Here is a 10,736-nt window from a genome sequence, read left to right as displayed (position 1 = left end):
ATATATATATATATATATATATATATATATATATACATCAGAAATCACATAGCCGAGCAAGATATATGAGGTTACCCTGAGAAATTGCAATATCCGCGCCATTTTCTGATTAAGTAAGGTAAATCCGGTCAATCCTGGAAGGATGTGTCTCAAGAATGGCAAGTGATTCAGTATGCCTCCGGTGATGTTGCTGCTTCTCACAATGTCGTTTAATATCGACAAGATTTCCATTAATCTCGGATTATCTAGATCGAAACTGCGAGCAACATTAACATTAGTGATTGCTACGTAGTCACGTGTGATTTCGCATATTGCAACGCACCTCGAGCCAGCAACCAATGTCCATAAACTATTGAGGACGGCTATAGACGTGATGTTGTGTAAGTTCTTAATGGGCCCCGACGTAGCCAGCGATCCTATCGCGTTAGTTAAGGCAACAGCGTTCTTCAGTATTAAATCCTCCATCGTGATTTTCCCGAATCCGAACTGTTTCAACGTTTTCAGAGTAAATCTGTGTAACACAGAGCAAATTATAAATTCACACGGAGAGAATTTTATAATAAAAAGTATTGTGGAATTTTGTGTAATCGAGAAACAAATGGAAATTCTGCAATAGTTTATTATTCTTTCATTTCACAGTATATCATGCTACTCTTTTATATTTTAGGAACTGAAATATACTATTAAAACATTTGTCATATTCTCCTAGCAAAATTTAATCATGTTCCTCTTATCTTGTTCCTCTTGATCTTATTGACTCATTCAATGACTGAGTCATTCTGGTACTACTAGAAACATAATAAAATTGAAAGGAATTTATATGAGAAAAAGATTATAATATCTTTTTTCAGCGGAGTGGAGTAATTTTTTTGTGATTTCTTTAACATTTGCGTATTCTACAAGCGTAAGTTCAAGGCTGTATATCATCAAAGATGCATCAGTTTTTATAATATAAATAAATCGGTATTTACAGTTTAATATATTTAAACAGGCACCTAAAACAAGGCAGAAAACGCGTCTATTGTGGAGGTTCTGTAATTTACGAAATTTAAAGAGCTTCTCTGCATTTATACGAAGAATACCTTCTCTGTTCACGCCAAACATCGCTGTCGGTGAATATCACACCCCTTCGCACACCCCCCGTCCGGTGTCGGAAAGCGAATCCATCGGGTCTGCCATCGAACTCGGGTCGATTCAACATCTCGACCACGGCACTTCTGCCGGAAACGATGACCAGAGGATTGGCCATACCGAGTTTCAAACCGACGATCGGTCCGTAAATATTGGCCAGGCGACACCAAGCCTGAGAATAGAACTTTGTCTCCTCCACCAGACGTTTCACGTCGAATATATTTCCCACGATTGGCAGGCCGCGCGGTCCTTAAAGTTTATGATTATTTTTATAATTATTTTATGTGTATTCACGCATGAGAGGCAATTAATGTTAAATCTCACACTGAATTGTTTTGATACTTTGAATGAGGTCGCCATTGGTTCTCTTTTTGGTTTATTTTATTTGATTTTGCATGTTTCTTATACTTTCAATTACACTCATAACATTCAAGCTCTAATCGACTAATTTCTGCTTACTTTTGATTAAAATTCTAAAATGTTAATTTTAACAAGCAGAAGTTTAATTTCAGATATGTATTTATATTTATGACATAAAATTATAGACAAATATATATATATATATATATATGCAATTTTTATCTCTGTTTTACTCTTTGTTTTTACCTGGGGGAAATTTCGGTGGTCGCCGCCAGTTATGCAGAATCTTTATCATGAATATCACCGACAGACACATTATCGTAAGCCACATTGTCTTTGTTATTCGATTACGATAGAAAAAAGATATCAGATATTTGTTTCACCCCGAATTTTAAGGGAATTTCGACAATTGATTTGCCACGAGTCCGACGAAGCTCACACAAGACGCTTTTGAGCCGATCAATTTTATTTTGTTGGTTCTCGTCGAATTGTCATTCGCACCACCGTCGATCGTTCGGAACTGCACCGACCCCGTGAAAATACCGACTATATGAGGAAAACAGTACTTTCACTCACATCAGCCAGCAGTGCGTCGACTCAAGGTTTTCACATGTCCATAGACGCACCGTTCGTATACGAACAGACACATACGTGTCACCTCGTAGATGAAAAATTATGACTGTAAACTTGTTAGACCAACTTCAGATTAGTGTGTGTGTGTGAAGCGCGGATTGCGTATCTCGCATTGGTCGCCTGGTAATTCACCACAAATGTTCTTGCACCAACTTCAAATGTCTCGTATGTGGCACACGTACAAGATGTCTGACTTCCCATATCTTGTGTGCATGTAGATTAGCTCGAACTGCAAAATGATCAGGATTTTGAGTTCAGTTTGATCTAATCTACACGCGCGCGAGATATGGGACACTTTGCGTCGTACATCCTGTATAATATATTCTTCGACACGAACACGTACAGATAACAAGTTTTAACGACCGAAACTTTCCCTGTCTTCAGCAGAACGATTTGTAAATAACTGGCAAACCGTACGCCATGTGTTTATCCGCGATATCTATCTCGGAGCTTAAACTAGCATGCGTCAATCATATCAATTACGTCATCTCGCGACGGTAAAGAGGCCGTACGTGTTTTTTCTGTGCTCCGTTCCTTATAGAAAAGTATCACTGGCTGTGATAAATTATCCAGTAATAAATAGTAATTTTATTACTCGTACGAGTAATAAAATTATTGAACGACAGTAATTATCACTGGCCAAATTATTACTTATCAGTATTACATTTCTATAAGGGGTGAAGCTGACAGTTCGTGGTGTTCAGCGAGTTGTTCACTTTGGCATCTCCTTAAAAGACATTCGGCTTTGAATGTTTCGCGGCCGAAAGAAATACTTCATTTTCGTTGCAGAAAGAGAGAGGAAAGGGAAAATCGTGGAAAGTTGACGAGGACGAAACGCGTTTCGATGCATCGCGCATGGGCTGATGCTAATATCAAACGATTATCGCGGCGCGAAGCGACGCGCGCGCGGAATCGTAAAGGTGCAATTCCAATCAGTCAATCTCGATCTTCATCTGCGCCGTCTCGAGCTCAGCTAACACCTCGCGCGATATAGCGTTTACGATTTCGCGCTCGCACGCGATCACTTCCGACCTTCTTCCTCTATTCTTCGCGTTCGCGTCTATATCCGTCTTCCTCCGCTCACTTCTGCCTTAACACACGCCATGCCAAATTGAAACAAGAACGAGCCAGCCAGCGAGCTGTTCGACTTAACGATCGCCGGTGAGCCACTAAAAACCAGCTGAGTTAATTCGACCGCGATTATCTGGTTGAATTGTGACGGGTTATTGACACTTGGCGATTTATCAACGCGCGTCTTCAACTTAGCTTAAAAATTTATCGATATCAAATATCTTTCCTTCTCTTTTTCTCTCTCTGTTATTTAAATTTATTTCATTTCATTTTCCTTTAATTTCGTACTTATACACATTTTTATTTATAGAAATGTTTGACACGATAAGTAACACATTTTCTTAAAACCTTAACTTTCTATGAAGGCAATTGTTTATTCTACTTCAATAAAAGAATTTAGATTTAAGTATAAATACGTTATCAGTATCCATCGAATGTTTTATTTTCTTCCGATATTTTTTTCTCTCTCAGTGCAAATCAAAACTATCGCCATCGGCGACTCTGTGATGCTTCAAAGCCGCAGCATCCGCGCGCGATGGGTCGCGGATTATTACATGTCGGCGTCGTCGGCGATAAAACACCCGGCAGAAGACAAAGGAACGTATAAAGCAATGTTGGTCTTACCTCCATCGGTGTATACAATTGTTGACCGCGAAGCTGCGTAACGAGCGATCGTGTCGAATGAGTTTCTGGTGGCGCGATAAGGGAGCGCAGGAGAAAACAAACGTTCTTATAATCGCTGGGAAAGTGGGGGCGGTTTAATTTTTCTCGCGCTTGTCCTCTAGTTGACGTCACTCACCGGTACCGGACAAAAAATAGTTTCATAAATTGTGACGGTGAGTTCCTTGTTCCAGAAATTTACTCAGACATGTTAATTTTGCAACTTTCAATTGTGAAATGGAATTGTTTTATTTTAAAATCGAGCACTCTCTCCTTTTCTTTTTCGCTCGTATTAGAAGTAATTCAAGGACGCGACGCAGTTTCATTAAATAATTCGTTAATCTTCGAAATGCAGCGAGCGAAATGCGCCTCTTGCCGACGGGAGCGGAAACGAACAAAGCGGCGGGCTTTTATCGTGCGTGACGAACGGAGGCTTCCAAATTAAATGTTTCACGGTCAATTATCGATTGCCTGTTAAATTGAAATGAGAGTGCGGTTAAATGTAGTGTCGTCATAAGTTTATAGAAAATCATAATGGAACTGGTTTTTGGAAGGCCCAAACTGAACAATTTTCAAGTAATCGCAATTTACTAAAAGGACGTTTTTATTTCGTGCTTTTTAATTATTTTTAATTGTTACTATTAAAATATTTACTTATTTTACTATCAAAATACTTAATTAATTATTACTAAAAGTTGGTTTTTGAAGTCGATTAAAGATAAAAGTTTCTATATGTTATATTTCTAGATGTTCTCGGATTCTTGAGAAAAGAATTGAATTAGCGAATTTTCAGGTCACTCAGACTTGAATAAAGACACTAATCTAAGAATCGTATAGATACTAAGCGGAAATATATTGAAATATAGAACAGTACCTAGTAAACACAAAGTATCATTCATATTACAATGTCAGCTCAATTGTATGGTATATTATGTAACTGTTACTTTGTTATGTAACAATCGATGATACTTTGTGTTTACTGGGTAGACACATACTGAATAAGCTACAGAAAGTTATCTGTATCTCAATATCTGTAACGATTCTTGAATTATGAGGAATAAACAAACATAAATATACGAACATATATACTGAGGACTTCCTTTTTCGCGAAATCGGCTATGAAAAGAAAACTCGTATGTAGGAGAAGATACTCGTTCCTGATTAATTATCGCGCACGGTAAGATAATTAAGAGCAAAGTGCAAAGCGTTTGATTAATTCGGATTATAATCGCGAGAGGCTTTTCGCCGAGGCGATTATTTCGACCATGAGGTGTGATGTATGCCACGATGCGTTGGCGGATCGGGGGCTCAAAAGAGGGCGGTGGTGGAGGGATTTGATGGCAGGAGGGGACGGTGGCTCGCGTTGATCGGAGGTGCGCTACGTCCAGCCGAGTTGGTACTCGCAACCACCAGACTCCGATTGGGTAGCAAACGAGAACTCGTCGCCACTCGCTCGTCGTGAATTTCAATCGTTCTCCGTGACCGGCACGGGCAGGAAAAGCGGACAGGAAGTATCAGGAATACGGTGGTTACTCGGATAACAGAAATAGTGTTAAGAAATCATTTGTCGATAAGATTAGGAGTCGCGAAGATTAGGTAATTGGGTGTAGGCTGCGTGTTTGCTGAAGAGAAAGTCAAGCCAAGAGAGGCCGGAAGAGCCAAAAAGAACAGCGGAGCGACACGTTGCTGCGGCTATGCTGCTTCGCGCGCCGTGTATCTTTCCTTTCGTATTTACGGTGGGTCTTTCTCCCGTTAAACTCCTGTTAATTAATTTGAGATCATGAACTAGCAAGCTAATACAATTTCGAATTCACTAAGCTATCGAAGAGAAAAAAAGAAGATATCTTAGAGCCATATTAATAGTTGTTGCTTAAAACTTGCCTCAGATGATACATTCAGATTTGAATTTAGAATCAGATGCAAATCTTTCAGTTGAATCGCGATTGCGGATGTAATGTCGCAGATATTGTGTGATTCAAGTAGAAAATTCAAATCTAACTCTGAATCCGTATCTGAGTATCTTATGTAGAACAAGTTTCAAGTAATGGCTATTAATACGGGCCCTAGAGATGTCTGAAAGAGATATCTTACTTTTTTCATTTCATTTTCATTACATTTTTAGGACATTTTTAGGGTGTTAAGACATACTTTAAACATTCATGCTGTCCGAGAATTGAAGATATTGTAATTACAGTTTTGTCAAATTTTCTACGAAATGGTTGAAATATATAGTGATTAATTTAGCATTTTTCCTCTGCTTCGTTGATATTGTAAATATGCCATGTGCAAATTTACAAGCATATCGGTGCAGCGAGATCCGTCGCGAAATTGTTGATTCTCAAGGCGCGCGTCACCATTCTTATCGTGCAGTGATTTATACATTTTATTCGGCGTCAGCCTTCTCACTTTCGCGTCGGTACGCCCGGCCAATTTTCCGCGTCGATTTATCGTATTGACTCGTGCGAATCAATTGGATCAGCTGTGAAATGAGCGCTTTCTAAGTTGAAAATCGCCGGGGAATTAATTAATTGTTTACACACGGCCGTGTCGCGTTAATCACAGTCGAATCACTTTGGAACTTCTGCGCGCAGTGTTCTGAGAAACTATTTATTCGTTTGCAAACAAATACGCATAAATTAGTCGCGCATAGCATTGCGTCATATCTGTTTTGAGTAACGTTACTGACACGGCAATTTTCTCGTCGACTGAACTTTGTTTCTTTATTTGCCTGAGGCAGGTGTGCTGTTGGCTGCGTGACAATGCTGCGATCCCGTTGGCCTCTGATTTGTCAGTCGCAAATCGCGTATGTAAACCGTTTAATTATACCCTGATCTTCTCTATCGCGTGAACTCTCCCTTCAAATCTGTCCTACTCCACAGATGCGGAATGCATTCGGAGAGGAAAAGATAGATTCTCAGGATAATCGGGCTGCATCGAGGCTTCGTACAAGGAGGAATGCGGAGTCGACTAGCAGCTCGCTTGACAATTCGTTCAGCGACGAAGCATCCTCCGCGGAGGACGAACAGTCGCCGGAGGACGAATTGTTAGTAATTTACTGTTTTTCAGTAAGATGTAATAAATATATAGTAAAGTTAAATTAAATTAATAAAACAAAATAAAAATAGTAATGAAACAAAAATATAACTAACAGTAATAACTGACTCTAAGTTAAATTCTGATTACCTTATTTGAGACGAGTTTCAAGTTAATATTAATACAGTATTGTTATTATTAATACAGACTTAAGAGACGAACGACCGGTCTCTGTTAGTGAAAAAATTGTACAACGTTCGCGTTATTGTCATTAATCACACGATTTCAGGAGAATAAACAATCAGAACGTGAATGTGAACATCAATCAGTACAGCGGTCGGAATAAGCCGCGGAGGACTACTATTACTCCCGCGCCGGCCACCATGATGCCTAAACCGAGGAACGTTGAAGTCAAGGAAGACCAGAGCTGCGTGAGCGGCAAGAAGAAGAACCAAAGGTACTCGAGCAGCTTCGTCGGGAACACGACGAGACCGTTGACGGTCGATAAGGAATTCGACGACGTGATCGGTAATAATTCCAAGGCGAGGACTACCAGTAGCGTGCACGTCGGCGAGGACATCACTCTGTGCTGGATCGAGACGACGACGATCAAGGAGGACAAGAACGTGCGGCCGCCGAAGAGGCTGGTGATTCGCGAGTACACGATCTCTTTCGAGAACTCGGCGACCATACCGGAACGGTACCTCGAGTGCGAGAGACTCGAGGGCGAAGTGACGGCGAACGACCCCGAGATCGGCAAGACCGCCTTGTTCGAGGTCATAGATGAGGACACCAAGACGAGCAGGGTCGTCAACTTCACCACAGTCAGCAACGTCGGCGACATTCTCATCTGGCAACACAAGAGGGTGAAGTGCGGAGTCGGGCCGGTGGTCAACAAGAACATCATCGAGTGGAACGACGGCTCGGAAAATCCGAAGAAGAGAGTAGAGATCAAGGTCAGCCCTGAGATGCATCAGTTGACGGCGAAGAAGACCGAGCAGGAGCCCTGCACTGAGGAGATCGAAGAGAGCAGCGTAGAGTCCAACATCACGAGCGACTTGACCGAATCCTGCGAGAACACCGCAGAGAGCGGCGCTTGCGAGGTGACCACGCAGTCCGACGAGGGTCTTACGAGGCGTCCTGACAGCGACGGGACCGAGGAAGTTGTTACCAAGCTGTCATCGAGTGACGAACTCAGCAGCGGTGAGTTCGGCAGTGGCGAAAACGGCAGCGAGGAAGCGCTGGTGCTGTCTACCGGCCATAAGATCCCAACATTATCTTACGAAACGACGATCTCGAAGCTGATGAGCACCACCAAAGCGCCGATCTCCGAGAAGAAGGACGAGTCGGTTCTCCCGAGTGTAGAGTGCGAGGAGAACTCGTTGGATCCGGAGTGCGCGGGGCGAGGAAGCAGTGTGTCGCCCGAAGAGCTGTCTGTCGAGTCCTCGACGATCGAGGATAAATTGTTGGAAAGCTTACCCATCGAATTTCCGTCTGGTTCGAGTGAGAGAGGCGTCACTTCGACGATTCCTAATTGGGTGACTGAACAAACGACTCCGTTCGTGTCTAAAACAGACGTCTCGATTGAATCTAAAGAAATCTCGGATTCAGCCGATATTAGTAAGTCGCCTGACCAAACGAGAGAATCTGATGTCTCTACGCCCGCGAAGACAGCGGGGGGTGGCACCTCCGAAGAGGACACGTCTGTGACGAGCATGGAGGTAGACATTGGCACCATAACCTCGGGTAAAGCTAGCTCTGAAAAAGTGATTACGAGCACATTACCGTCACTAGAACTGACCAAGTTTATCAAGGAAGTGCTGAAACTCGGCAAACTCCCCGACAAGTCGTCCGAATCGTCATCGAGCTCAGAGTCCTCGTCGATATACGAGGAGGAGTCGTTGGAAGAGAGCGAAGAGATTGTAACGATAAGGACGATCGACCGAGCGACGACGATCGAGCCGGAGATCATCAGCAAGGTGGAGCTTATCCCGGTGACTTCAACGACGACGTCGTTGCCGAGATACCCGCCAATAGTGTTGCCACAGGCACCCAGCGACGAGGCAGATTATACTTGCGAGAATTCTGAGGATTGCGCCACCAGCTTGGCGGCTTGCGACGAAACCGGCGATTGTCCCACGACCAGCAGATCCTGCGAGTCTGGCGAATGTTCGAACGTGGAGGTCGACTATTCAGAGTCTGAGACGTTTGCGTCGGTCGATGCGCAGGCGACCGAAGCCACGAGCATCACGATGGTCGCGTTGACCTCTCAGGAGGCTGAAAACGGCTCGACGGTGATCAACAGTATTCCCACTACTGTGGAGGCCCGCAGAAGCACGCCCTTGTCGTCCATAACCACGGCTAAGCCGCGGCATAAGTTCACGCTGAGAGTGAAGATCCTCCTGGAGCATGTAAATGATAAGAAAGAGAAGCAGAACTTGGTCGAGGTCGAGAAGAAGCTGCTGTTGAATGAGAACCCGGAGCACCGTTGGCAAGCAGCAGACGAGTTGCTTAAACAGCTCAAATCCTTGAATGACTCCGTGAACGTGGAGACTATGAACGCGTTATTGAATTGCACCAGCTTGAGCAAGCTGACAAAGGACGCAAACTTCATTAGAGTAGAACCTAGTGACATCATCGACGACAGCCACGAAAGATCAGGACGTCCCGAGGACTCGCGGCAGCTCAACTCCGCGCATGCACACACCACATATGAGGACACACAGTATACTGAGTCCAATGAAGAAATCGAATTGGTGTCTGGAGGGCGAAGACGAAGAAGTCTCGACGTAAACTTCACAATGGTTGATACGAACGGCACATTGACAGACATGAATGGACTGAACATTTCTAAATCAAGTTATCTTGATCTTAATGACTCCTTGACGTCAGATTCGAACATTTCTGTATCGACTGCGCGATATCAGCAGGAAGACGAGCAATCTGAAACTAGTTTCCCGACGGAAGAGAACGTACAGTTCTTCACGACGACGCGTGGCTCTGAGGAAGAGACAATCGACTTTGCGTACATAGAAAATGAGAGAAACGTGACTAGAGAGAAGAACGAGAGCGAAGTGATTATGGAGACGCAAAGTGTCAGCAACGAAACGAAGATGGAGATTATTCGGGAGACCTTGCCAGGGATAAAGGAGGACGTCTCGATCGGGCTCGAGCGTGTGGTGTCGGAGTTGACGCATGGTAACTTGACTTTGGTCAAGGACGGCAGAGAATTGGCTAAAGTGAGCCTGATGGGTATCCTAGCGAACCCCAAGGATGGCAGGATTCACTCGAGGAGAAGGCGAGAGGCCACGGAGGAAGTTGGACGTTGGTCGAACGAGAGAATCAGCAAAGTGCCGAGCTTGAGCGGCGATCTACGAAGTTTCACCGAAATCACACTGTACAAAGTTTTGCCTTGAGCAGACTTGTTTGACGGGATTTATCTTATCTCGTCGTTCCAACGATTATTCGTCTTCCTAATGGTAGATAACAAATGATCCCAACAAAATCAAGACGAGAGATTGTACACTCGTGAACAGAAAGATTGTACGTAATTTTTGGAGTGAGTTTATGAACTCTCTGTCTTGTTTAATAGGAGAATGCGTTTTTCAATGAGGAAATTCTCCCACTGAACAAACTGGATGAATTCACAAACTTAGCTCAAAAATTACGGACAACATTTTTGTTCACGAGTGTACAGTAAAAGTATCAATAACTGGGGACACTAATAACACTGGTAACCTAATTCTGAATATTATCATTATTTTAGTTTTTAAATACGAATATTTCAACTTTCAATATAATATAGTATATATATATATATATATATATATATATATATATATATATAT

At 42.8% G+C, this 10,736-nt stretch overlaps 2 protein-coding genes across 6 annotated transcripts in view; one reads left to right on the top strand and one right to left on the bottom strand.

Moving 5' to 3' along the window:
* Positions 1–3,413, bottom strand: part of LOC116840915 (methyl farnesoate epoxidase-like) — a 5,299-nt gene extending 1,886 nt beyond the window's left edge. The window contains exons 1-5 of one of the 5 annotated variants that reach the window (XM_032808251.1): positions 3,157–3,413; positions 1,738–2,353; positions 1,083–1,380; positions 323–511; positions 76–256 (exon numbers count right to left, since the gene is read on the bottom strand). In XM_032808251.1, the coding sequence (XP_032664142.1) occupies positions 76–256; positions 323–511; positions 1,083–1,380; positions 1,738–1,822 (753 nt within the window). In that variant the 5' untranslated portion in view covers positions 1,823–2,353; positions 3,157–3,413. Of the gene's footprint in view, positions 1–75; positions 257–322; positions 512–1,082; positions 1,381–1,737; positions 2,734–2,788; positions 3,135–3,156 lie in introns of those variants that run through there. The other 4 variants (XM_032808253.1, XM_032808252.1, XM_032808254.1 and 1 more) reach the window with 4 other exon arrangements.
* Positions 3,414–5,207: 1,794 nt separating this feature from the next.
* Positions 5,208–10,651, top strand: LOC116841103 (enolase-phosphatase E1-like). Its single transcript, XM_032808645.1, has 4 exons — positions 5,208–5,591; positions 6,593–6,658; positions 6,735–6,898; positions 7,178–10,651. The coding sequence occupies exons 1-4, from the start codon at positions 5,550–5,552 to the stop codon at positions 10,302–10,304; spliced, it is 3,399 nt and encodes a 1,132-aa protein (XP_032664536.1). The 5' UTR covers positions 5,208–5,549; the 3' UTR covers positions 10,305–10,651.
* Positions 10,652–10,736: the final 85 nt, after the last annotated feature.

Source organism: Odontomachus brunneus, unplaced genomic scaffold (assembly GCF_010583005.1).
Source record: "Odontomachus brunneus isolate Ranch 3 - 2012 unplaced genomic scaffold, Obru_v1 Obru_scaffold_013, whole genome shotgun sequence".
In the NCBI taxonomy this organism is placed as follows: domain Eukaryota; kingdom Metazoa; phylum Arthropoda; class Insecta; order Hymenoptera; family Formicidae; genus Odontomachus; species Odontomachus brunneus.
Note: the sequence above shows the minus strand (reverse complement) of the source record. Positions and strands in the feature narration are given on the sequence as shown.

What these genes read in the sequence shown, in the direction of transcription:
- LOC116841103 (XM_032808645.1), top strand. Translation starts at nt 5,550, where the DNA reads ATGCTGCTTCGCGCGCCGTGTATCTTTCCTTTCGTATTTACG. An exon ending in TCTTTCCTTTCGTATTTACG is followed by an intron (nt 5,592 to 6,592) that starts GTGGGTCTTTCT and finishes TGCCTGAGGCAG; the next exon opens with GTGTGCTGTTGGCTGCGTGA. An exon ending in ATTTGTCAGTCGCAAATCGC is followed by an intron (nt 6,659 to 6,734) that starts GTATGTAAACCG and finishes CCTACTCCACAG; the next exon opens with ATGCGGAATGCATTCGGAGA.